The sequence below is a fragment of the Chlorocebus sabaeus genome, chromosome 25 (genome assembly GCF_047675955.1).
Source record: "Chlorocebus sabaeus isolate Y175 chromosome 25, mChlSab1.0.hap1, whole genome shotgun sequence".
In the NCBI taxonomy this organism is placed as follows: domain Eukaryota; kingdom Metazoa; phylum Chordata; class Mammalia; order Primates; family Cercopithecidae; genus Chlorocebus; species Chlorocebus sabaeus.
The window spans coordinates 82,360,341-82,388,137 of record NC_132928.1 but is presented as its reverse complement, the minus strand read 5'-3'; the positions used below and the strand labels follow the sequence as shown (position 1 = coordinate 82,388,137).

Below are 27,797 nucleotides of genomic sequence, written 5' to 3'. Positions count from 1 at the left end.
AATAAATTAGGAACCAATGAATACTTTGTTAATTTAATGAAATGTATCTCTCTCTACCCAAAAGGGAGCATCTGTTTAATTGGGAGACATTAGAAGAAATCTACTAAAGTTAGGAAGAAGATAATGAGATCAACTCTGGAGGGTTACATCATTCTTCATGAATTGGAAGATTCAATATCATAATGATACCAGTTACTTTGAAAACAGTATCAGTTCTCCCCAAGTGCAATTCCAATAAAAATCTAAGCAGATTTTTGTTTGTGAAAATTAACACTTTTTTGAGACTCTGTCTCAAAAACAAACAACAACAAAAAATAGAGCCCCCAAAAGTTACCATAAGACAAAGGAGGAGAGATACTTGGCTCATCAAAACTCAGCTTTTTTTTCCAGTAAAGTATCCATAAACAAAGTTAACAGAAACTTGAAAGAGATAACTGAATCTTTGAAACCAACATTTGATTAACTTTTAGAATACAATGTAGCTAGCACTGTGTTAATCAGAAAAGGCAGAAAATTAAATAAAAAATGGGCAAAGGGTATGAACAGGTAATAGAAGGAGAAGCCTGCATAATACGCAAAGAGATGCTCAAAATCACTAGTCATCAAAGAATTGAAAGTAACAACAGCAATAGCTATCACTGGATAATAATGAGATTGGGGAAAAATAGGAAATTTAATAATACCAAATTTTGGTGAAGATGTACATTGAGTGAGAATATAAATTGTAACTGCCATTCTGGAAACAATCTTGCAGAACTTCCTTAAATTAAGTGTATTTCCCATGGCCAGGCAACTCTATTTGGCTACATATAGCAGGTAAATGATTGCACAGATACACAGATACATAAAAGGACTTGTAGAGAGGACACTCATTACAGTATTGTTTGTGATGGCAGGAAGCTATATGTCCAGCAATAGGGGTATATAAAATATAATTGATTTACACTAGTAATTAGGCAGCAATAAGAAGAAATGAAGTAGAAAGTGTTGAATAAAAAAAGTAATATAGAGAATGAGGTCTATAGTTTGTGTGACCAAACATCCTGATTTGTCTAGATAGTTCCAGTTTATACCTGTTGTATAATTATTAATAGCACTCCCATTCTCAAGAGGTTAGGAAGTATACTGAATGATTATCCTACCTATATAATAACACCACATTGTGAATAGTAAATCACAAAAACCCTCAAAACAACACTATTTTTGCTAACATGCAAATTTAAGGACATGGATTAAGGAGAAGACCTATGTTAGGGTAATACATGGGATGAAAGAAATGAAATGGAAGAGCGACAATGACTGTAAAACTCAATATGATTAACTCTGCTCTCTGCTTTAAAGTTCAAAAAATTTAATACTTAACTATAGTTTATTAAAAATTCAACACTTACAGTACTTCTGGTACTAAAAATGCGATAGTTTGGGCTGTTACTGGAATACCTGTGGAGGAAGAGGCCAAGTATGAATATTAAAACTAATTTATTCTTCAAATATGAGGATTCTCTACATGGTCAGGGCATAGCTGGGTTGCCAGGAGCTTCACCCTTCTACCTAATTCCCTTCCTAGACAGCAACTCAGGGCTGAAACTGGGGCTATCAGTGACCTCTACCCACATCTCTAGATGTGTTAGGGTTTGCTTAGTATCTGAAGACAGTAAAACAAGATGAGAAGTTAATACTCTTTACCTGTTTTTTCTTTTTTTTTTTTTTTTGGTAGGATGAAAACTCTTGAAGAACACAGGCTGTAACTCTTTCACTTATAAAGAGTTAAAATAAGAATAAAGATTGGAATTTCAAAAACCAGTATTTATTTTTATTTATTTTTTTTTTTGAGACAGGGTCTGTCTCTGGAGTACAGTGCAGCACTTTTGGCTTACTGCAGCCTTGCCCTCCCAGGCTCAAGTGATCCTCTCGCCTCAGTCTCCCGAATAGCTGGGACTGCAGGTGCATGCCACCACGCCCAGCTAATTGTTGTATTTTTTTGGTAGAGACAGGGTTTTGTCATGTTGCTGCAATGGAGGGTTCTTAATTCCTAACGCAGGATTATCAGATTCGTCTAACGCAGCCCTGTCCAATATAATTCAAGCCACCTCCTATTAATTAAAAATGTTCAAGTAGCTACTTTAAAAGCACAAGAAGAAATGGGTGAAATCAATTTTAATAATTTTTAGCTTTTAATTAATTAAAACTAAACAAACTAAAACTAAACTTAAAATTAAACTTAAAATTAATAATATTAAGTTTTATTCAACACGTAATCAGTATAAAACGATTATTAGAGAGATATTTTACATTCCTTTTTCATACTAAGTCTTTGAAATCCAGTGTGTACATTACACTTACAACACATCTCAATTTGGGTTATATTTCAAGTGCTCAAAAGGCACATGTAGCTGGTGACTATCATAAATCATCACCCTACAATTCCTTCAGCTTCCATTTGCTTCAAGAATCTATTCCACGTCTATATTGCATACCTAATTGCAATTGGAATTGCTCCATCCCTAAAGTTTTAAATCAGAGGCCTTTTTTCTGTACGTAGAGGAAGAGTTGCTAGGATATCATTATGCAATTCCCTTATCAGAATTATACAAGCCTTAATAGCACTCTGAATTCTTATTTTTAACAGAAATCAGTCACCTTTATAATGAAACACATTTTCTGTATATACAGATCGAATAAAAAAAAGTTCATGTATTTTACATATACCTATAAATAAAACTGAAATCTATTGTCATTGAAGGCTTTTTTTGAAGTGTGAACCACCTCACACTTCTTATGAATCTAAGATCCCTTTCATTACAGAGAGAAAAATACAAGTGGCAAATTTTGTACTTTAATTTACAAAGTTAAATTATGTAATTTAATAAGATCTGGTAGTGAAAGGATGAAATGACCTTTCCTGGCAGGACTTTTCTCCTCACCTGCTCCCTCAACAGCTGCTTCTCACTCCTACTGGGGCTGAGGTCAGGCTAGGGAGAGAACAGTAGCTCAAAGAGTCACGTTTAATTTATTAATTTAGTCCCAGATAACAATGACAATGCCTTTTCATCCTTGCTTTATTATGTCTAATATTTAATGTATTCTTGTTGGAAACGGATCTAAGAGGCCCAAAGATATGTGGGGTGTGCAGATAGACAGGTGCTATTTTTTTAATGAAAAGGGCACTGTCATCTCACTCTTGGACCACAATGATCCTCTCCTCTGGCAAAAGAAGGGTGCACAAGGGGAGAGGAATGTAAGTATTCACAGGGGCTGGGGTGTGATGGCTCATGGCTCACAGCTCATGGCCTATAATTACAGCACTTTGGGAGGCCCAGGCAGGAGGATCACTTAAGGCCACGAGTTCGAGACCAGTCTGGGCAATATTGTGAGACCCTGTCTCTGCCAATTTTTTTTTTTTTTTTTTTTTTTTTTAATTTAGCCAAGCGTGGTGGCGCGTGCCTGTGGTCCCAGCTATTCAGGAGGCCGAGGTGGGAGGAACGCTTGGGCCCAGGAGTTTCAGGCTACAGGGAGCTACGACGGCGCCACTGCATTGCAGCCTGGGCAACGGAGCAAGAGGCCGTCTCTAAAACAGACAACCGCCGCCCTAAAAAACAAAAAAGTAAGATTTCACTGGGACTCAGATGTTCTGAGGACAGCATGAAGGTACTGCGACCTTACTGCAGGAACTGGATCAGTAAAGTGCTAACAGCGGCCCCTCTCGCTCATGGAAAACTCTCGGGTGGGAGCGGCGGGACAATGGTGCTGGTGCTGGTGCTGGGGAGTCGGGAGACCAGGCAGTGGTCGGCCAAGGCCAGCGGTCCCGGGGCGCATGGGGTGGGGAGCGGGACCCTCCCGCCTGCCCTGCGGGGGGTAATCCCCGCCCAGTCGCTCGCCTGCGACTGGCGTCTCTCTACCTCCAAATGGCCAAGCCACAGCAGCTCAGCCACGACAGCAGCACGGCCACTTCCCGGGCTGACATGGCGCCTGCTCCGTCTCCGCTCAACCGCCTCGGCCACTCCCGTCCAGGCCTCGCGCATTCCCGGGGGACGACGGCCAGGCGTGCGGCAGGAGGAGCTTGGGTCCCAGCGCGGCTGGACAGGGCGGGCCGGGCCTGAGGACCAGCGAGGGAGAAGTGTGCGCGTGCGCGCCGCTACCTGCGCTCCCTGGAGGCCTGAAAGTAGCTGGTAGCGAACCTGCACACCGGATTGTAGGGAAGGCAGAACCAGGCTTTCCAGCAGTGAGATAGCAAAAACACTTCGAAAAATCCGAGTTGCCAATTAAAAAAAAAAAAAAGAAAGAAGGAAGGAAGGAAGCAGGGAAGGAAGAAAGAGAAGAAAAAGAAAAATCCCAGTTGCCTGAATGAATGTGAAACTTTTAAGGTAGTGTGTGTTTTAGCCCACATCTTCATGTGACTGTGTATGGACACTGCAATAGCAAATACATATCTGGCAGTGCTTTCCAGGGAGCAGGCACGTTATAAGTGATTGTTGTTGTTTTTTGAGACGGAGTCTCGCTCTGTTGCCCAGGCGGGAGTGCAGTGGCCGGATCTCAGCTCACTGCAAGCTCCGCCTCCCGGGTTCCCGCCTTTCTCCTGCCTCAGCCTCCTGAGTAGCTGGGACTACAAGCGCCCGCCACCTCGCCCGGCTGATTTTTTTTTTTTTGTATTTTTTTTTAGTAGAGACGGGGTTTCACCGTGTTCGCCAGGATGGTCTCGATCTCCTGACCTCGTGATCCGCCCGTCTCGGCCTTGTTGTTTTTGAGACAGTCACCCTCTGTCACCTAGGCTGGAGTGCAGTGGCTGGATCTGGCTCGGCTCACTGCAACCTCCGCCTCCCGCGTTCAAGCGATTCTCCTGCTTCAGCCTCAGGAGTAGCTGGGATAACAGGCATGTGCCACAAGGCCCGGCTAATTTTTGTATTTTTAGTACTGATGAGGTTTCACCATGTTGCCCAGGCTGGTCTCGAACTCCTGGCCTCAAGTGATCCACCTGCCTCAGCCTCCCAAAGTGCTGGGATTACAGGTGTGAGCCACCAGACCTGGCCAGGCACACCATAAATGATTTTTATTTATTTATTTGTTTATTTATTTATTTGTTGCAGGAGACTGGAGTTTTATTATTACTTAGATCAGCCTCTCTGAACAACAGGGGAGCAGAATTTTTAAGGATAGCTTGGTGGGTTGGCAGAAGCCAGTGATCCGGGAGTGCTGGTTGGTCAGGGATGAAATCATAGGGAGTAGAAGCTGTCTTCTTGTGCTGAGTCACTTCCTGGGTGGGTGCCGCAAGAACAGATGAGCCAGTTGATTGATCTAGGTGGTGCCAGCTGATCCAGCAAGTACAGGGTCTGCAAAATCTCTCAAGCACTAATCTTAGGAGCAGTTTAGGGAGAGTCAGAATCTTGTATCCTCCAGCTGCATGATTCCTAAACCTATTTTCAAATCTTGTGGTTAATGTTAGTCCTACAAAGGCAATCTAGTCTCCAGGCAAGAAGGAGGTCTGCTTTGGGAAAGGGCTGTTACCGTCTTTATGTAAACTATAAACTAAATTTCTCCCAAAGTCCAAAGTTAGTTCAGCCTATGCCCAGGAATGAACAATGACAGCTTTGAGGTTAGAAGCAAGATACAGTCCATTAAGTTAGATCTCTTTCACTGTCTCAATCATAATTTTGCAAAGATGGTTTCAATCCTTCCCTTTGGGTAGGTTATGAAGATGGGAAAAGGCTGTTGATCACTCTGGCTTATTCCAGATGACAGAGGACGTAATGGGAATGGGAGTGAACTCCAAGGTGAGAAGAGTGGAACCGCTTTGCAACTGTCTAAGCGACTCATGCAGGCCTGGTTGGGTTTCCAAGGCTGGCATGGCAAACACATTAGTACTCTCATCTACAGTTTTACTACAATGTTTAAGTGAACAGCCTGCTATAAGGTAAATAATGAGTCCTAGGATGAGGAGTACAATTCCCAATTTTAAAAGCAAAGATTTGAAAGCATTAGTCTGGGGACTTCTAACCCACAAAGAATTTAGTGTTTAGTCTAAACTGCAGAAAAAAACCTCAAGAACACCTAACAACAGTGTACTATAGTTTTTCTTTTGAAGCATAATTTTTTTCTCTCATCACCATTTTTATTCAAAACAAACCATGATAGAACTTATTTGTTTACAAAATAAACTTTAGTCTTACTGTACTTGGCCTGATTATTTGCATAAAGTGCAGCAATAATAATTATTTTTCACTTAGGCTTTTTTCATTGGCTTTGATAAAACTCTGTTCCACGAAGAATCTCAGGTAAGACTTTTTAAAAGGTGAGCCTAGGCTGGGCACAGTTGCTCATGCCTGTAATCCCAGCACTTTGGGAGACTGAAGTGGGTGGATTACGAGGTCAGGAGATCAAGACTGTCCTAGCCAACAAGGTGAAACCCCATCTTTACTAAAAATACAAAAATTAGCTGGGCGTGGTGACGCATGCCTGTAATCCCAGCTACTCGAGAGGCTGAGGCAGGAAAATCACTTGAACCTGGGAGGCAGAGGTTGCAGTGAGCTGAGATCTGGCCACTGCACTCCACCCTGAGTGACAGAGCAAGACTCCGTCTCAAAAAAAAAAAAAGAAAGAAAAAACTGAGCCCAGCCTCAAATACTTGTGAGTTGGTATTCAAAAATTCCTTTCCTCTTGAAGTCCCAAGATAACTTGGAGTTCCTGGGCCCGTTAGAAAGTGACATTCTTTACTTACCACAGGTCAGGAACCTTGTACAGGGACTCTGTGTCGACAAGGTATGAGGCCAGATTCCCCAATGGGCTTTAATTGGCTCTGTAAGTCAACTTTGATTCTTTAAAGGAAGCATGCCATTCAGTCAAAGCCTTGGTAAAATAACCAATTTCTCCAGTTGTGTTCTGTTACAAAAGAAAACAGATTCTTACTGCACTTATGCAATTAACCATACTGCCATAAATTGAGAATATTCACAAATAGTTTCCAAATTCTGGAGAAATCAGGTAGAGAGGAACAAATATACTCTAAATTTTGTTCACAGGAGTATATTTTACTCACTTGTTAGAAGTTTCAAATAGCTCTAAAGAAATAAGTTCTCCTGACTCTGAAAACAAAAGGTTTAGCAATGTTTAACACATTAGCTCTCCATGAGAGCCCTATAAGTTTGGTTTTTTTCCTCCATTCCAATAACACAATTTTTAAAGTTATCTGAGACCTGCACTCAGAGTCCTATATCTGTCATATAAACGGCCTTTTGAAAAGGACCAAAGCAAGACAAAATGTCTGTGGATGGCAAAAGCCCATAGCCACTATTAAAGCTACAACTGACTAGGAATTTTGGTTACTTCTGTGGCATACAACAATTTTACATAACAATTATAATTATTAATAATGTACACTAAATTATAACATTAGAGAAATTTCCCATACTTTTGGAACACATACCAGTAACATATTTATACAAACACAGCCCCAAAGAAAACCAAACACCATTCCCTCTTCTATTTGAAAGGTTTTTTCTATTCTAATGTCACAATCTCCCAGAGTTATTAATCAGAAACCTGCATTTAAGAGCACTTGTTAAATTTTATAGCTGATTATAAAATCATGTTTTAAAGAGGACCAACGTGAGACAACAATTGTCTGTGGATGACAAAAACATCTTAGGGCAGCCACTGTTAAACGCACAACTGACAAAGAAATTTACCTCTGTGGCACACAGTCATTTAACATAATAATTATAATTGTTACTGGTAACATATCCTAAGTCATATTAGAATTATAGCAGTTTTACCTAATTTTAGAACATATACCAATAACACATTTACACAAATATAGACCAAAGAAAGCCGAACACCATTTTATATTTGACAATGCTTCCTGTATGATTTTTGGACTTTAGAGGACCTAATATCTAAAATATTAGGTTAGAAAGAGACATAATTTATTATTTGATTTTGGAAAGTCTGTCAAATATCAAAGGTTTAAAACACTGGATATCACAAAATAGAATCCCAGGTCACCGTAAGTCATTCATTTGGCCAAGATGATAACTCCAAAACAATTAAAAACAAAAAGAAAAACCTTTACTGTGATAGAGGTGACTTAGCTTTCCAAAGAAAGATCCAATGAAAATAGCACAAGGCCAACTGAATCTCTCTTCTCTCTCTCCTCCTTTTTTTCCCCTGCCATTTATCCAAAGGAGAAAACAAAACCCTTTCATTATCTTTTAACATTACATAAAAATCGTCTTCAGAAGAGAAAGCCAAATTTCATGTGCATCTTTAATGTTAAAGCTAGTTTTTTAAATAAAGTTTTATATCTCTATCCAGTTTTAATTAGTTTGACCATAAGGTAAGATTTTCATAAACTTTTTAGAACCCTTTACAATTTTCCATCAAACAGCAGATCAGTTTTCTAAGGAAACCCTGTTATTTGGACACAGGGGCCCAGATTCTGGCCCCACATCAGTATGATTTTAATATTTTAACCTACAGAAAAAAGCTAATTATTTCTTTCAGCTCTTAGCCAACTTGTTTATACCCACAGAATTTTTTTTTAGATTCACCCTTTACAAACCTTTTCACTTTGCTTAAACCTTCACATTTGTTCCGTTCCTCTTTTAGGGTGAGACAATCTTTAAAACCCTCTGAACTAGACAAAATTACATGCCCTTTAACAAAAGCCATATTCCTATGCCTTCTTATAATCTTTTACCAAAAAATCATTCCCTACACACCTTGTATGTAAAACTGTTTCTCCAGTAATCTCAGTTTCACGTTAGCAACTTTCATTTTAGTGAAAAACCTGATCAGTGAGTGAGTTAATTCTAGGGGTGGAACCTAGGACACCAGACAGAAGTGAAGATAAGGCCTGACTGTTTGCAGCATAACTAGGGGCATGGCTGTCCACGTGTCCCCAGGCCTTATTTATAACCTAATGCTCCAAAGTAGGTAAATCAAACGATTTTCAAAAGTCCAAGGAACAATTTGACTTTAAAGCATTTAGCAAATCTGATATCTGATCTTAATTTAGACTAAATGTCTATATTTTCATGACATTTTACCAATAATCTTTAAAACTGTCTTTATTTCCAAAAGATTACTAAAGTCATGTGAATAAAAAGGCATTCAAGTTTCTATTTTTTCGACAAAATATGTGATGTAAGTGCTCATTTTTCTAAGGAAATTAATCAGAGCTTTTTTATATAAACATCACACACCAGACAGAAGATTCAGCACTTGTAAGATTTTTCATTTGCCAGTTTAATTGGATTACTGGCTTCATGGGGGAGCCCCTAGAGGAACAGGGCCAGGAAAGCTTGTGTTTCTAGGGCCAAATAAGCAGCAAATAAGCCGCTGAAGGCAAAGACAGATTCTTAAAAATAAGGGTTCCGTTTTATACTGGATCCTGGATCCCAAGAGGAGGGAAATACTTTGAGAGAAGACAGTGCAGTGCTTTTACTGACTGTGCATTTCATTGCAGGGCACCCCAAAGCCAATTAGTCCATTTGTAATTAGACCACCCGCCGTGGGAGTCTCCTCTCTCTGTGGGGCAGGGGGAATGTTTCCATGTCTTCCAGGTGGCCAAAGCGTGCTGCTCTGATCCAAGTGTGCAAAGACTCAAGTATGCCTCCATAACTACCATTAGCCAGCCTCTAAAACATATTTCCTACCTGGTTGTTACACATCAAAGCTCTCTCAGAATGAGAAGTAATTTCTGATACCCCTAAAACTCAAACCATCACATAACACCATGCAAAACAGAACAGAGCCTTTGATTTTGAGAGGGATCTATCTGCTTTTAATTCTCGGGGTTTCATGAGGAAAACAGAGCTTTCTTCCAAAACGGGGACTGTGGTGCCTCCTGTTTTTCCCAAGGAGTCCCAGGCTGCCGGAAGCTATCTCACGGCCTCTCGTGTGCATTAAGATAGGCAAAACAAAAAAGTGGAGGAAAATAATTCAGTTGACTGAGAAGGAAAAAAGATCTTTTTTCAGAAAAACAAGATCCAAGAAGACAGAAACATAAAGGCCTTTTAAATATATCTATAGCTGGTTTATCCACTTTTAATTAAGCTGACTCTTAACCATAGTGCTCTTTAAAAAACAAACCCTTAAAAATTTTATTACCCAACTTTAGCCATGCCAAGCGGCCAATATTTTTGGCTTTTGACTTCTACCACAGGTAACTTCCCATATGAAATTAATACATTTTAACTAAGGTTATAATTTAACCATGGACACACAGGTGTCTCAAAGAGATGGTAAGCAGTTTTTCTTTTTTCTAGATTTAGAATCTCCCCCAGGGTAGTTTAGAGAAAGGAAAATTCAAGACAGGAAATCAGAAGCTATCCATGGGGGCGGGGGAGGCGGGGAACCTCGATAAATGGCAAAGTTACATAAATAAAAAACCAGAGGGGAATCATTCCGGAAGCCAGGAATAGAACGCAGACCCCCACTGTCAAGAGGCAAAGCCTTAGCTACTGAGTTATACAGTATTGAGCAGTTTCTATTCTTCCCAGAAGGAGCCTAAAGAAGCCAATTTCAAGCTTGCAAAGGCTTTTAACTGCTCAAGAAAATGTTTAGGGCTAACCTACAAATCTCCAAATTCCTGTCTTCTAGATGGCAGAAACCAAGAGAAATTATCTCCACATGGTCACAAAATTAAGCTCTTAAGGACACAATACAAGACAGAGAAATTTCACACAGTATTGGCTTCAGGGACCTGTAGTAAAGTTTGTAACTGACCAGCCTGCCAAGCTGGCTTGAAAAGCAGGCTTATAGGGGTCCTAAAGCCACATTCTATCCTGTGGATACCCATCTCTCCACTACAGAACACAGAAAGACAAATTCTTAGCACAAAATTACACCAGATTTGCTACAGCCTAAGACTAGTCTCACAAATCCTTTTTTCTATTCATCAAACCCTTGCAGAGGAGACAAACAGTTTACTATTTGCTGAGAGAGAGAGAGAGAGAGAGACCAGAAACTTGTCTGGTAAGAATTTCACACCCTTTTTGCCAACACACCAGATTTCCAGGTTCCCTTTCTCTGCAGCTTCCAGAAGAATCGAGTGGCTTTTGATGACCCTGCTTGCTTGTGCTATAGCTGTGGGGTTCAAGCCACTTTACAAGGGAAAGTCACCCTTTCCTGCTTTATGGAACCATAGACAAGATTCTTAATTTGCAAGATGCTGCCCAGAGGGCTGCATGGGGAACCAAATTAACATTTTCCATCCCAGCAAAACACACATAACAAAACACGTATTAGTCACCTTGTTCAGCACCCAGTATCAGCCTGGCAAAGCTTAAAACCTTTCTCTCGTTGGTCCCTGTTGTCTTTGATCCACTCCAGGTGGGGAGGGATGACCTCGGAATGGTAATTCACAATAGGGTCTCTGGGCAAGACGAAGAGCAGATAGTCGCCCCAAGATAGGCCTGTTGAGCCTTCTCTGGGGCTCATCAAATGTGACCAGACAAATAAGGAGGGGTCTGAGTTAGGTCTGCTGGACTTCCATCAGCAACCTCTTCTGAGATCCCTTCCACATAGACAAACACACACAAAGACGAGAGGACAGAGGCCTTCCCAATCAGCTCACTAACCAAGAACTCCAGCAGTATTCCTTCCCAACTATCCTCCTATTCTCCTTCTGAGAAACCTCCTCGAAATCTTCCTGATTGAGGAGAAGTCTCCCAAACCTGGACTCTTCCTACTAGTTAGAAAAAGCCAACCGAGACCCCCCAGGAGCCGAACAGACACCCTGCAATGGGGCTACAGACACCCCACCATAGGGCTACAGAACCAGTTGGGAGACAGGAGGCATGGGCAGCACCTAGGATGCTCTCCAATCCAGACACCCCGCCCCGCAATGGGGCTACAGACAGACACCCTGTGATAGGGTTACAGTTAAGGGACGTCTCCCCAGGACTATTTCTCCATTGCAATTAAATCCATGCACACTGGGTTGGCAGCGCCCCGCCAGTAGAGACGGTACCAGAGTCAGCCCCCAGTCCGAGAGAACTGGGTGGCCACCTGGGCAGGCTTCTGGATCCATCGCTGGAGGGGGGCCACTGAACCACGAGCAGGTAGCCACAACAGCAATCCCAGACACGCCCCCAAATTTGTAACCGTCCAAGGGGTTCAGCTTGTCCACTGCTGAGACAGAGCCGATTCATCAAGACAGGGGAATGGCAATAAAGAAATAGTAATTCATGTAGAGCTGGCTGCGCAGGAAACCAGAGTTGTTTTATTACTCAAATCAGTCTCCCATAAATGATTTTTTTAAAATTAAAAATTGAATTTTAAAATTAAAAATTCAATTAAAAATTGAATGGAAATGACTAGTAACATGTGCTTATTCAGTATCTACTATCTGCCCAGCACTACCTCAGGCATTTGAGTAGAAAGAAATAGATGGCATTATCATTTCCAAAAAGTTTGTGATCTTGTAATAAGGCCAAGATAGACACCAATTATCAGATAGTATTATAATTAATTTGTTTACTAATCAATAGACCAAATAATTTGAATCCTTGAGGGCTGCAATTGTATCTTTATTTCTCCTATGTTATCAGTGCCCAGGACACTTAGTAAATAGCAGGTTCTCAATGTTCCTGACTTAACTCATTGACTAGAAATAAAACACTAAAGTGCGCTCTAGAGACCATTAGTGAATATACAGTATCTCCAGGCGATTTGGGAGATGGTACATGTGATTCCATTCCCACTTTTTTTCGAAGCACCTTTTATCAGAATTAAACATCATGGTGAATTTGTGTTGGAATTGAAAGGGCGTTAGATGAACAGTAGGTATACGCCAGAATCTAGTTACAACTGTAACTAAGAGACAGTGGAATCTACAGGAAGGACATGGGCTCTGGACTCAGATTATCGAAGTACCAATTCAGGCCTCACTAGGGCAAGTTACCTCGCTTTTAAATCCTGTAAAATAAGGATAATAGAGGATCACCTACCTTATATGGTTGTGGGGATTTAAAAAAAGAAAACAAGTGCATGACAGTATCTGCATATATGTACTATATATGACATAGGTAATTCACTCCTCCTCTCTGAGCCTTCGTTACTACTGTGTAAAATGAGAATTAGGACTTCACTTGATTTATTGATTTCAGGTCTCATGTCCTTTACCTTATCGCCTTACTGTTGAATTTTGTCTTTTTTTTTTTGAGACGTTGTCTCGCTCTGTCGCCCAGGCTGGAGTGCAGTGGCCGGATCTCAGCTCACTGCAAGCTCCGCCTCCCGGGTTTACGCCATTCTCCTGCCTCAGCCTCCCGAGTAGCTGGGACTACAGGCGCCCGCCACCTCGCCCAGCTAGTTTTTTTGTATTTTTTTAGTAGAGACGGGGTTTCACCGTGTTAGCCAGGATGGTCTCGATCTCCTGACCTCGTGATCCGCCCGTCTGGGCCTCCCAAAGTGCTGGGATTACAGGCTTGAGCCACCGCACCCGGCCTTGAATTTTGTCTTATTTGATCCCTGTCCCCATCTCTGTTACTTCTAGACTTTCAATTTCCAATTCTACACTCACACGTTCCGATTTTATGCTGTTTGTACTGAGAAATTCCACACTTCGTATTTTGTACACGTTCATTCCTTAATAAACACAAATCCAGACAAACCTGCAGATGGCAGACACAGTGGCCCCAGAACACGCCGCCGCAGCCCAGAGCGTTGCGTGCCGGGAGTTGTAGTCCGCCGCTCCACACGCGCCTCCGCGCCTCTCCAGTTTGAAAGCGAGAGGTAGAGCGGGTAGGCGGGGTGCTGAAGGAGAAGCGCTCTCGAAGCCCCGCCCCTGACCTTTTCCGCTCGCGAGGTTCGCACAGGAGTGGCGCGGCAGGCCGCGGAAGGGGCGTGGCCTCGGTCCGGGGTGGCGGCGGTTGCCGCCACCAGGGCCTCTTCCTGCGGGCGGTGCTGCCGAGGCCGGCCTGCGCGGGGCAGTCATGGTCCCCCATTGAGCGGGCTGTGGCGGAGAGCGGGGCGGGGACTGGCTGGAGGGTGGCGGCCCGGCAGGGCGGGGGCGGGGCCGGCCTCTGGCTCCTTCTTCCTCCGCATGTGGCTGGCGGCCGCAGAACAGTTCGGTTCGTTCGCTCCTCGGCGGCCGCCTCTCCTTCGGGCTCTCCTCGCGTCACCGGAGCCATGGCGTTAGCCAAGACCTACCCGGCGGCATCCTCCCTGCCCAACGGCGATTGCGGCCGCCCCAGGGCGCGGCCCGGAGGAAACCGGGTGACGGTGGTGCTCGGTGCGCAGTGGGGCGACGAAGGCAAAGGGAAGGTGGTGGATCTGTTGGCGCAGGATGCCGACATCGTGTGCCGCTGCCAGGTGAGGCGACGGGCCTCTCACGGGAGGCTGGGCCCGGGAGCTCGGGCCGCCTGGCACCTGGTGCCCAGGAACTCGGACCCAGGACCCGGAGCCACTGGCCAAAATGAGGTGTCACCTTGAGGCTCTCTCCTCCTGTCCTGAGCTGCGGCGACGTGGAGAAATGGCGGGAGGTCGGGGACCCCTGACCTGGAGCGTCGGGTGAAACTTGGGGTGGTTCTGGAGGAAAAGGTGGGCTGGCGGGGAGCCTTTGAGAGATGCGCGACGCCTGGGGACTTGCAGTTTTGCGTCTGGGGACTGGTGCTCCGCCCCGGGACTGAGGCCAGGGTGGAGGTGGGATGCGGTCCGAGTTTGAGGAGCTACCGCCCGAGGCCTGCTCCCAACTCTTCCGACTGCGGGCGGAGACCCGGCGCGACGGCAGAGTCCCCCCATCGCCGCCCCCCGACCCCGCCCAGGGCGGCGGAGTGGGAGTGGATTGTTTCGAAATGTCCTGAAACCCAGACTCGCCGATCCCCCGTCTGCAGGACTGTGGCATGCAGTGTTTTGCTTCCTCTGGTCCACTTTGTTGACATCCAAACCCACCCACCTCGGCTTTGGACTGTTGTTTTAGGGCCCTGAGTTTCTTGTTTTTGTTTTTGTTTTTACAATGTGCTCCGTACCTGAAAGTTAAGGAGAAATTACTTTTACTAGTTGGTCCCAGAGGAAGGAATCCCTTCTCTGTTGAAAAAAAGTAAATACATGGATATCAAATTGAGTATTTAGAAATAAATACTTGTATTGCTAAGGTGACATCGAAAGTGCACTTTCGGAAAACGAGGTGGTAATGTACTTCTAACGGGAGACACGTGGTTTTCAATGTAAGCTTTCTTCCTATTTGTCGTTTCCTTTGAAGCAACATACAGGGGAGGCCTTTTGTAAAGGCTCTCAGATAACTCTCTCCAGCTTCAAAATTCTAAGTAGATGAGTAATAACCACATTCAAAACAAAGCATAATGTCATATTTGAAGTTAACTGCTGTCTGTTTAGATTGCAAGAGTATTTGTTTTTGAACATACATGGCATGATATGATGGTGCCATGCTGTATATGTTCTAGTAAGTCATAGGCCCCCTTGAATACCATTCTGAGCATGCAGAAACAGTGAAATCACAGGTACATAGAAGAGCTAAATGCAAATACTGCAAATATTCTCTGATTTACCTTGTTTCATTTTGTTTTGTTTTCATGCAGAAATCCACCTGTCCATTCTGAAATAGCTGTTACACTAATTGCCTCTTAGGAAACCGTCACTACCACCTCTCCCTCCTTCCCTTCCAGCCTATTACTTCTCCACCCCTCTGGCAACACACTTTGTACCTTAGCACTCTGGAGGGTGTTGCCATTAAATTCCTGCCCCACACTTTCTTAGGAAATACTCCAGAAATCCAGCCTTTACCTACCTTTTGTCTTACATTCAGATCTGGTCATGCTGTGGGGAAGACGTACCAGAACGCCGAACTTTCTTGCTGTCTAAAAGGGGAGAGAGGCGGAGGCCTGTGTGTCTCCTTCACTGACATCTTGAAATCTTTACGTGGAAGTAGCTCAGGTTGAGCTATACTATGGGTTGTAAGAAGGTTTGGAGAACACAACCATTATGGTATTTATTCTAAAGGATTCTCAATTTAATATTCTATCGAGAAATATTAGAAGTAGTTTGTAGCTTGGAGAAGGTGTTACTAATGTTAGCAAAAAAGTAGTCTTGAAGTCGTGGACCGACCTGATCTGATGCCCTTGGAAAGTCTAGAGAAGTGACTGAGAAGGAACTAAGTTTAGCTTTAAAATGTTACCTGAAGATAGTGGAGAAACAAATGAGGGGCCCTGTTAGGCAGACTTCCCTCATCTATATGTTTTTGACTTAACTACCTTCCTTATAGAATCCTTATGTTCTTCTAGTGCCTTTTAAGAGTGTATCATTAGGATTCTTTATTAGTCTTGTTAGCAAAAAATAGATGAGTAATGAATAGATTTAAGCATTATCTCTTTTGTGATTTACCTTGGTAACTTTGTATTATTTGGCTAGCCCTAGTAAGCTGGCATCTACTTAATGAAGTTCTCCTAGGTTTTAAAATTGGAATGTTGGAGTTCTTACTGAGTGTGTATAGAGAGCTGGAAAAAATCAACAGTAAGACATCGTGAGCTTGGATTGCCTTGTCTGATGTCTTAAGTTTTGTGTGTTAGTGAAAACATGTCCTTTGTTAGAGTTTAATATATTCTGCCATATTGATGTCATGAGTTCAAATTTTATTCAGCACTGTTTCTCCAGAAATGAAGTACACATAATGTATCCATATTTCACCAGTAGAATCATAAGGACTTTCTCCCAACATAAAATATAGTTTTAAAAAGAAAAACTGGCATTGCATTTAATAATAAATTTTAATATATAAAATGCCTTTTTGGAAACACTAGATGCAAACCCAATGGCATTTTCACTCTTACAGTGCTTAAAGCCTGTGTTGTTCAGATTCAGGATTTATGGGAAGTTATTTATAACTTGGTAGGTTCCCCAGATCCGTAAATATGTAGCACTTACATCAAAGGACAGCCACTACTGATGCCTTAATTTTAAATCAATATTTATTTTGAGAAGAAGAGAGAAGAATTAAATAGAGGCCCAACCCTGGGTACAGATCATTCATCTAGTAAACTCTGAGTGTCTTCAGGGGATCACTTAGCCTGGGAGTCAAAAATCTGAAAAAGACAGGGATTGTGCCTACAAGGAGCTCACAATCTGGGGGACAACTGCTGTGTAAGCAAAAATATTGAGAAGGTCGGGATGGAGAAAGGTACTAGTCTAAGTTTTTCAAGGGATTAAAGTATGGGACCAAAAAGGTCCCTTTCTGGCATCACAGAAGGAAGTCTAATACTGTTTTTTCCCAAATTCTCTCAAAGTAAAATACTGTGCTTTGGTTTCTTTATTTTGCTGAGTAGAAACTACAGAAACTTCTCAACTATAGTAGTTTATACCAGGCTTTAAGCAAAGGCTTATTTATTGTTTTTGAGGAAAGTAAGTTTGGTGGTCTTGGTTATAATGACACACACGAAGTTGCCTGTGATCAGGAAAGGCTAGAGCAGTATTCCCTGTGTTTGCTCTCCAAGGCTTTAAAGCTAATAAAAAGAGAAAATACTAAAGTTAGTTATAAGGGAAGGCAGACCCCATCACTTGATATATGTTTTTAAAAGCTTGCTGTAAAAATAAACATACTGAAAAAATATTACTATTTTCTAGCTAGATACAAGTATCTGCTGAAGATCTGAAACCACTATTAGTAAGTGTTAAAGAAGCATAAAAGACATACCAGCAGCAAACTGAGACTTTCTCCTTGAAATAAAAGGTGAAAGGTAATTTAAAAGAAAATGTTAGTATTATTTAATGCCTTGACCTTGTACAGCTAAAATGATCTGCCAGGATAGTAGGTAATTAGCATTTAAGGTAAGCCATTCTTCCAGGTTTATAACAATTGCTATTTCCATTTTCTGATTCTTTTTATATCATTTATAGCATTTCCCTAGTATATAAGTATTTACCAATGTCTGTTATACTATACTTGGTTAAATCTTGTTCTGCTTGGTTACTGTGGTTTCTCTACCAGAATGTAAATTTTCTCAAAAGGGGGACTTCTTCCTTTTTTTGTTCTGTAGCGCCTAATACTATATGAAGCAGAAGGGAAATACTCAACCAATGTATTCTGGATGGCAAGATCACCCCTAGAAATTTATCTGAAATAAGTAATAGTAACCCTTTCTTGTAATTGTTTTAACATCTCTCTGGACAATTTTAATTGACTGGTGGCATAAATTTAAGGTGGAATTCCTAGCATTCTTTGGATTAACATTTGTTGTTTAGTTTTTTAGCTGGATTGTTTTACATTGTACCATTCAAAGGCTTTGTTTATATTAAAATCTTATTTCTTGTTTCTAAGAGAAAATAGGTAACTGATATTTATCTCTTTTTCATGTATCTCCTGAACTATTTCAATTGAATGCCATGTAGGGTTCTAATAACTAGCTTTTCTCCGCTGAGGACAGTAAATCTCAATGTGCAGTCAATGAGGATGTCCTAGGTTGCTATTTCAGTTAGTAAATATAGTATCCTGTCAGCTCTGCTTTTGAGGCATGAGTTTTTATATGTATATGAGACCATCTCAGTGGTGTCTGATCAAAATTATTCTGTTTCTTTAACTTTGGTGGGAATGGATGGGTTTGTTGGATATTTTCAAGTATCTCTAAGAAAAACTGTTGCCTAGAGCAAATCTAGAATGAACCAATAAATTGATATGTACTTAGTAGCTTTCTTGCTGTAACTGGATACGAATCCAGCTGTCTTATCTCTCAGGGAGTGTGTCAGATGTTGACACCAAAGATTAGTGTGGACTAAATAATGATAGATAAAAATTGGTGACTATTATACTTTTATCAACAGAAACATCAACATTCAGTATTGCTTGCTGAAAGCAATGAAAAGAACAATAAATGAAGGGGGAAGTTCCTGTGGCTACTCTGGTTCCGGGATGGGATAGTTCTTTACATTGAACCAAAATTTATATTTGATTCACATAATAAAATTCTTTTTTAAAAAGAGACTCCATGAGATTTCTGAAAATGAGATTTTTGTCTATATTAAGTTTTAACATCTTAAAGGAAGAATTTTATTAATAAGAAAACTTTTTTGACTTGAAATCTCTAGTTTAATTTCAGTGTGTTTTTAAGAAAATATTTTCATGAATGTATTTAGGTGAATTTTTATCAAACATTCACAAAGAGCTGTGTGATATCATTGGTTTATACATTTTTGGTTGGATGTCTTATGCTCTCATCTATGACCCTGGTTTGGTGAGTGTGAAAGAATATTAAAGTTTGGTAGCAAGAGTCTAAAGCTTCTTAATTAGGAACCTAAGATCCTCTCAGGCAATGCCTCCTTCCACTTTCATTGTGAGAAGTTATTTAATAATGGTAATGTAAGGTCTAAAATATAAGGTATCTGAGGTTTTCATCATTTGTGACATGTGTGTATGAAACTAGAAGGTAACTATAATCATGCAAAGTAAAGTGAATACTTTTAAACCTTTAATGGATAACTGAGCTTGGATATCTTTGCTAAAAAGAAATTAAGATACCCTGTATATTTTTTTCTCTTCCTATCTAGTGTGTCTGGTTACTGCTGAGTAGTTAAATTTGATCAACTTGCTGGTAGTAACTTAACCTGCTCTACTTTGGAATCATAAGCTAATTGCAGTTATGTGAATGCTTTCATGAAAGAACAATCTTCATTTATAACTATTGCTGTGGATTAATAAGTGCTTTAGTTTTGGTGAATGGTAACATGTTTTGTCTGGAAAGGAGGAGATACAGATCTTACAATCTTTACCCTGAAAGCAGCATAGATAATAAGCATTGACTCCAAAGATTTTTAGGCTCTTAAGAAGCTTGAAGACTAAACAGAAAAGTAGCAGCCCCTTTTCAGTTGCTGAAATAGTTTAGGGGCACGGGATCTGAGACATTGCTGCTCTCTGCTGTAATCCATAGTGGTCACTGACTTCCTGATGTTCATTTTGAGCTCTGTGATTACAGTATCTTGTTTTCATGTATTCAAAGCAAAAGGACAGAGATAAGACACAGAGGCCTAACTAAGTAGCCAGAAAAATGCCTCTGGGCTTTGTGCATGAAGTTGTTAGCCCTTGACACTTGGGCCTGTGTTCTGGAAAAGAGACCATTGTTTCAGGTCTACAACACTGAGGATCATTCACTGCCTTCATCTCTCTACCACACAGATACCAAAAATGTATCTTCAGAAAAGCATTTTACCAACTCAGAAATATGACTTATTTCTAGGAAAAAAAAAAGTTCAAAAAATTATATTTGCAGGAGTGAAGAAAGGAGTGATTTGGGGAAGGAGAAGGCCCAGTAGCAAAACCAAGTTAAGAATCAAAAGTCACTTTTGTAGACTAATATCATTTAATTCCTTCCCAACCTTTTTTTTTTTTTAACCTCCCCTGGACCTTTGGAGCTTCTTAGCTAGAAGCTTACACATATTAGCATTTCCTGATCCAAAATTTTATTCTATAATTGGATTTGACAGCCTCTGGTTCTGAGGAGTCATGGAAAGAACATTCAAAACACTTGTCTTCCGACTTCCGTAAACTTAACATCAAATTAGGAAGAAAAGGAATGCATGGAAAAACTGAGAACAGTTACAAAATAACTAAATACTGTTATATCATTCCTATATCCTGCAGTAATGCTTTAAAGTGTTGTCCTTGACAGCATAAAATGTTATTAATATCTAGCAATTAATCATTTTAATATTCAGTTTTACTAGTACAAGAGGTAAACTCAGCAAGGGGTATATATACTATGTTGTAGTAAGTTTGTTTTGTGAACCGTTTGTGTTCTTTATTTGCAAGCAATGGAAAGAAACTAACTCAAGCAAAATGGGGATTTGTTTAAAGGAAGAGCAGGATGGTGGCCTGAGATGAAGGCTGCTCCTGGAATCTCAGCAGCTGGAACTGGCAGCCTGTTTCTTTAGGATGCTTCCCGTAGGTGACAGGCATCTCAGACTGCTACTGCTTTCCTCCTCAGTACTCAAATTCAGGTTCCCAAGGGAGAGGAGCTGACTGGCTCAGGTTGGAACATGTTTCCCTGCCTGGATCAATTCGCTGTGGCTGGGGAGATGATTCCTATGATTTGCAAGTAAGGGAAAAGGAGGGGGACTGAGCATGCAAAAGCTCTAACTAACCTGGAGTTAATTTTGTATGGGAAAATAAGGTATGAGGAAGCGTTTGTTCTGGATTGTTGCTATTTGTAAATTGTTTTCCAACAGTCTAATATGCTATTGACCTGTAGTGCTTTTCTGGAAGGAAAAATAGAGTTAAATTGGTTTGTATTATTTTAACCTGAATTAAAATAATGAAAATTAGCTATGTATTGATTGTAAAAACTAAAAGCGTACACCTGAAACTTTGCTTTTCAGCTTTGAGAGCATAGAATTTTAGTCCTGGTTTTTGTTTCTATCATGATGTTCCAGTTTATTTCATAGCTCTGTGATGAGATACATTTTTTCGTGGTAATTAAGAAGTTTATTTAATATTTTCTTTGTATTTAATCTTAATGTAAGAATAACAGTCGAAGAAAATTGATAACATATATATTATATTAGGGAATGTTTTGTGACCGCAATTGAATTTTCTTTCATATATTGTTCACCCTAATAAAATTAACGTGCATTTATTCTTGATATTTAATATAAGAGCATCATATAAGGCATTATAAGCTTGTGCTTTTCCTCAAAGAAACCTGCCACATAGCTACTTGTGGACTCATGCTGTTGTTTGTTTCTTGGGGTGTTGGAGAGGGGTATATTTCAGAATTAAAATGGTTTAACAATTGGCCTCAACATGAAAGCCTGCCTTGCAGTGTTGTGGCACTGATGGAAGTGTGAATGTGAAGGCGGTGTTAGCACGTGCCTCCCTCCCTCCCTCCCTGCGTCCCTGCCACGTGGCTTGTGAGGAGCCACTAAACCTTTCCATGCCTAGGCCTCCCCATCTGTGGAATGGAGTCAGTACCTCCTACTTCATATGGTTGTTGGGAGGACTGAAAAGAACAATGTCAACTGTTTTTAATCCTCAGATGCAAGGATGATGTCAGTGAAATCTGTACTGTATAAAGGCTACACAAAAATGGACAGACATTTGGTTAACTGTGGCAGATACCAAAAATGTATGTTCAGAAAAGCATTTTACCAACTCAGAAATACGACTTATTTCTAGGGAAAAAAAAGTTCAAAAAATTATATTTGAGATTTATTACTAAATATTTTCCCTGTTGGATGTAATTGATCGAGAAACAACGTTAAGATTCCACAGCCCTTTGTGTATATAACTATTAATTGAACATATTCTTTTTTTTTTGTTAAGTAATATAGAATATACAGCTATGATAATGGAAAGTATTTGTTAAATGCTACAAGAGTGACTGGGATCATAAGTGTTATGGGAGTTTGGCAAAGAAGCAGGAGGTAGTTAGTGTAACTGTTCATGTGATGATAAGATTCATACTTTTGTGGAAGATAACTGATCAAGCTTGGTTTGTGGAAAATTGGGATTGAGAAGGAAATTGTATGTTTCCATTAGAAGTAGAACAACAACAACAAAATATCTCCCATCATTTATGTGGTACTATCTGGCCTCCCCAGTGCTACCTGGGAGAATCATGGAACATGATTAATCAGACACATCCTTGCTGTTGCTCATCCTGGCACATACTACATGGAGTTGCCCATGGGCCCATGTGGGAGCAGCTCCATCTGCCCTTATAATATGTGGGTGGGAGACTGAGGGGGTGCTCGTATTTGAAACTGGTTTTGGTTGTGGTGCTCTTATTTGAAATTCTTTGTTTTGCTGTCTGCTAATACGTGACCTCTCCTTGGACCAGTGTAATCTCTGTTTGAGGACAATTGCCTGAAGTCCCAAGGTGAATAATCTGAATATTTTAGGTTAGCATCCAAATAGGCGCTTTAAATTTGAAGCTTTGTCTGTTGCATTTTATAATATACAGTATACTAAAACTTGTTTAGTATATAGATTGCCTCATCAAGAAACTCCTTATGAGCAGCTCCTTCTCAGTTCACCTCAAGACCCTTCTGCATAGTGTGCGTTTCAAGATTAAAAGTTATACCCCAACTGCCCCCCAGAGCACTAGTGACCAAATAGAAATAAGACTTAGATATTTTCCTCTAAATCCTACGTAGGATAATCTAGGGTTTTTCTGGGTATATTTAACCATATTTACACACTGAAACAATTTAAATGATATTTAAACCATATAATAATCAATGTAATACTGGTTATTGAAAAATGTTGATATTTTTCAATAACTAATATTTGGATGAGCAAACTTTATACCACCGTGTGACTTTAAGTCTTTTACTGCTGAACTTTCCAGCTTGTACTACCTGTAAACTTGGACAAACTTAAGGAGTTAAGCCAATTTTTCCCTCTAAAGTCATCCATCACAACCATCTGCCTAAAAAATTATGTGTGTGTGTGTGTGTGTGTGTGTGTGTGTGTCTAGAGCAACCATCGCCTCTTTATTATGGTTAATTCCATCATTACTACCTGTCTTGGTAAAATATTAGCTAAGAGAGTAAGCTTTTGTTGCGCAATAAGAACATTGTCATGCACTGCCAGTAATAATTGTCAAATAATAATTCATCAAATGATTATATTAGTATATCTATAAAAGTAATTTTATGTAAATTAGGAGACTTACTTTAAGGGTCTACTCCAAAAATTAGAGTAGTTTATTTTTAACCTTGAGCAAATGATGAAATTTTAAAAACTTGTTTTTTGGGGGATTTTTTTGAGACAGAGTCTTGCTGTGTCGCCCAGGCTGGAGTGCAGTGGCGCGATCTCGGCTCACTGCAAGCTCCACCTCCCAGGTTCACGCCATTCTCATGCCTCAGCCTCCTGAGTAGTTGGGACTACAGGTGTGCACCACCACCCCGGCTAATTTTTTATATTTTTAGTAGAGACAGGGTTTCATCATGTTAGCCAGGACAGTCTCAATCACCTGACCTCGTGATCCACCCGCCTCGGCCTCCCAAAGTGCTGTGATTACAGGCGTGAGCCACCGTGTCCGGCCTAAAAACTGGTTTTAAAAGAATAAACTGGTTGTAGCTGGGCAGGGTGGCATGCACATGTAGTCTCAGGGACTCAGGAGACTGAGACAGGAGGATTGCTTGAGCCCAGGAATTCAAGGCCTGCTTGGGCTATAGTGAGACCCCATCTCTAAAAAAAACCTGATTTGGCTTTGATAATAATACCTTATTTGTTGTCTCAAAATTACCAAATACTTTATAACAACTTAGTAAAAATTTATTAAACTTAGTAATTTGTAACAAGAGGAACTGAAATACAGGTAAGAAGTACCCCGTACGTTATTTTTAAAAGACTAAGTTAAGATAAATAATGTTCTTTTGGTGTATGCTGTATGTCCTAGGATTCTATCAGAATTGATGATAAAATTACACAAGTGTGAAATAATACATACTAGGAAGTTTATTACAAGATTGTTTATAGTAGCAAAAGATTGGAAACAGGCCGGGCGCGGTGGCTCAAGCCTGTAATCCCAGCACTTTGGGAGGCCGAGACGGGCGGATCACGAGGTCAGGAGATCGAGACCAACCTGGCTAACCTGGTGAAACCCCGTCTCTACTAAAAAATAACAAAAAACTAGCCGGGCGAGGTGGTGGGCACCTGTAGTCCCAGCTACTCGGGAGGCTGAGGCAGGAGAATGGCGTAAACCCGGGAGGCGGAGCTTGCAGTGAGCTGAGATCCGGCCACTGCACTCCAGCCTGGGCGACAGAGCGAGACTCCGTCTCAAAAAAAAAAAAAAAAAAAGATTGGAAACACTCTGAATGCCTCTCATTATGGGACCAGTATAATAAGTTATGATATATGTACATATACAAAAGGATAAAATACAACTGTTAAAAGAATGAGATGATTCTCTTTGCAAGGTTATGGAAGTACGCAAGCTGCCCACCTGTATATAGTTTGCTACCATTGTATATGTAAAATAAAACAGTACATATGTTTTGTATGCAAAAATCACTTCAGGAAAGACACCAAAAACTTGTGCTAACTGGTTGTCTTACAGCAAGGGCATGAGAAAGGCTTCACATTTTACTGTGCATACTTCTGTGCCATTTGGTGTCTGTATCATATGTGGGAATTTCCTATTTAAAAATAAATAGTAAAAACTAATGCACCTGTTTCCTTTTTGGTGTCACCTGAAGGTGTTGCCCATCATCCCTGTTTCTGTCTGCCTGTGCCTTTCCAAAGTGTGTCTTACAGATTTTAGTCCAGCACTGCCAAGGTTTTTTATTTTAAATATATGCCATACCTTAGTCTTCAAAGAGTTCTTTGCTTTATACAGTGCAAAACACCATGTAAATAGGTACTTGCTTTTTGAAGATTTTTTTTTTTAGCAGGGCCAATTTTTCTAGCATTTTTGTGACCTCATAATTGGTGATGATTTGGTAAAAGTAGTAACATTCAATTTGTTAAAAATAACCTTGTGGATCGGGCAGAATGGGGGAAGATGGTCAGACAGAACCCTTTACCAATTGTTCTCCCACAGGAACACCAGATTTAATAACTATCCACACAAAAAAGCACTTTCATAAGAACCAAAAATCAGGTGAGCAATCACAGTACCTAGTTTTAACTTCCTATCACTGAAAGAGGCATGGAAGAGGGTAGGAAAGACAGTCTTGAATTGCTGATACCACCCCTTCCCCACCCCCAGCAATCATGGGGCACTGACAGAGAATCTGTACGCTTAGAGGCAGGAGAATGCAGTGATCCTAGGACTTTGCATTGGAACTCAGTGCTGCCCTTGTCACAACAGAAAGCAACACTGGGCAGAACTCAGCTAGACCAGCCCTTGCCAGAGGGGAATTGCCCATCCTCAGTCAGAACCTGAGTTCCAGCAAGCCTAGCCAGCACATGCTAAAGTGCTCTGGGGTCCTAAATAAATTTGGAAGATAGTCTGGGCCACAAACACTGCAGTTCTTGGGCAAGTTCCGGTGTTGTGCTGGACTTGGAGCCAGTGGACTTGGGGGGCATGTGACCTAGTGAGACACCAGCCAAGATAGCCAAGGGAGTGCTTGTGCCCCGCTTACCCCAACCCCAGGCAGCACAGCATGCAGCTCCAGGAGAGGCTCCTTCCCTCCACTTGAGGAGAGGAGAGGGAAGAGTCTGGAGGATTTGGTCTTGCAATTTGGATCCCAGCCACAGTAGGACAGGGTTACTGGGGGAAGTCCTGAGCTCCCCATCACAGGCCCTAGTTCCAGCACAAATTTCTAGACATACCCTGGGCCAGAAGGGAAGTTGCTGCCTTGAAGGAAGGACTGAGTTCTGGCAGGATTCATTACCTGCTAGCTAAAAAGCCCGTGAGCCTTGAATAATTAGCAGGCAGATACCTACCCAGACCGATAAGGAAAATGTGGTACATAAACAAAGTGGAGTACTATTCAACCAAAAAAAGAATGAAGTCCTGTCATTTGCAACAACGTGGATGGAACTGGAGGTCATTATGTTATGTGAAGTAAGCCAAGCACAGAAAGACAAACTTCACATGTTCCCACTTATTTGTGGGAGCTAAAAATTAAAACAATGGAACTCATGGAGATAGAGAGTAGAAGGATGGTTACCAAAGGCTGGGAAAGGTAGTGGTAAGAGTTGGGGGTGGGGTGGGGAGATGGTTAATGGGTATACAAATATAGTTAGATAAAAATACTTGTAGTATTTGACAGCACAACAGGGGACTACAACAGTAATTTATTATACATTTTTAAATAGCTCAGAGTATAATTAGATTGTAACACAATGAAAAGATAAATGTTTGAGTTGATGGATACCATATTTACCCGGATATAATTATTACTCATATGCCTGTATCAAAATATCTCATGCGCCGCGTAAATATATGCACTACTACGTACCAACAAAAATTAAAAATGAAAGAAAAATAGCCTCGTGATCAGCCCTCATTCTCAGGCAATATAGTTTTGATTGGTATTTTTTGTTATAGAAGGATGTTGTTAAAGTTTTTATTTGTTGCAAATACATCCCGAGTTTACTTTTAAAAGTCTGTTAATGTTGTATAGAAGTTTAAACATATATGTAATCAGCTGACAAGTGTGAAAACTTGTGTTTTCTTCCATGTTTTTTAAACATATAAATTAGAAAAGTTATCTGGTTACTTAATATTTAGTCTCCTTTGTACCTAATCTTTGTAATTTGACTTTTTCCATTTTGTTATTTCTGCATAAGCTTCGTAGAAAGCAAATTTCATCCTGAGTTTATAGTCTGATTCTCAGTGTTAGCAGTTCCTTGATGCACGATATTATTTTATCTAGAGGTGAGCAGGCTCTGGGGATCTGTCACTAAGCAAACCTAAAAGACTGGCATATAAATTAGAGGCCAAGGATAACCAGTATTTGGGGGAGATTCTTGTTAAGTCCATGTAAGAATACAAATTTCAGGTCACAGAGTTGCTTGACAGACTCTTAAGACGATGGGAATTATATGCATATTTACATCAAGTTAGGGTAACTGGATAGATTACTCTTCTCTTAGAGATTTTTTTGTGTGTAGGTGGAATATCATGGTTAGTTAGGTTGCCATAATCCTCCATAGCCAAAGACAGACTAACTGCTCTATGTATTTTTTTCACTTTTTCCGTCTTTTAAGAAGGAGTATGATTTTCTGTCTTTCAGAAACCTGAATTCCCCAATGTCCATATCCTTTCAGAATAATCACTCAAGTGTACTACAGTGGGGAAAGGAGACAGCCAAACTATTTTAAAGCCTTTCACAAATCAGTAAAGGTGGCAAATATTTGGACTCTCTGAAGTTGACCTTTTGGCAGGAAGTCGTTAATTCACTTTGGA

At 40.7% G+C, this 27,797-nt stretch overlaps 2 protein-coding genes across 15 annotated transcripts in view; one reads left to right on the top strand and one right to left on the bottom strand.

Moving 5' to 3' along the window:
• Window positions 1–13,965, bottom strand: part of CATSPERE (catsper channel auxiliary subunit epsilon) — a 178,293-nt gene extending 164,328 nt beyond the window's left edge. For 5 of the 14 annotated variants that reach the window (XM_073011892.1, XM_073011898.1, XM_073011894.1 and 2 more), the window contains exon 1: window positions 13,608–13,965. In XM_073011892.1, coding sequence (XP_072867993.1) covers window positions 13,608–13,930 — 323 coding nt within the window. In that variant the 5' untranslated portion in view covers window positions 13,931–13,965. Of the gene's footprint in view, window positions 1–1,391; window positions 1,441–3,899; window positions 5,035–6,712; window positions 6,874–13,607 lie in introns of those variants that run through there. The other 9 variants (XM_073011900.1, XM_073011901.1, XM_073011904.1 and 6 more) reach the window with 8 other exon arrangements.
• A 27-nt stretch (window positions 13,966–13,992) lies between these two features.
• ADSS2 (adenylosuccinate synthase 2) overlaps window positions 13,993–27,797 on the top strand; it is a 43,013-nt gene continuing 29,208 nt past the window's right edge. The window contains exon 1 of the mRNA XM_007990002.3: window positions 13,993–14,307. Within this exon, the coding sequence (XP_007988193.1) occupies window positions 14,125–14,307 (183 nt within the window). The 5' untranslated portion in view covers window positions 13,993–14,124. The remainder of the gene's footprint in view (window positions 14,308–27,797) is intronic.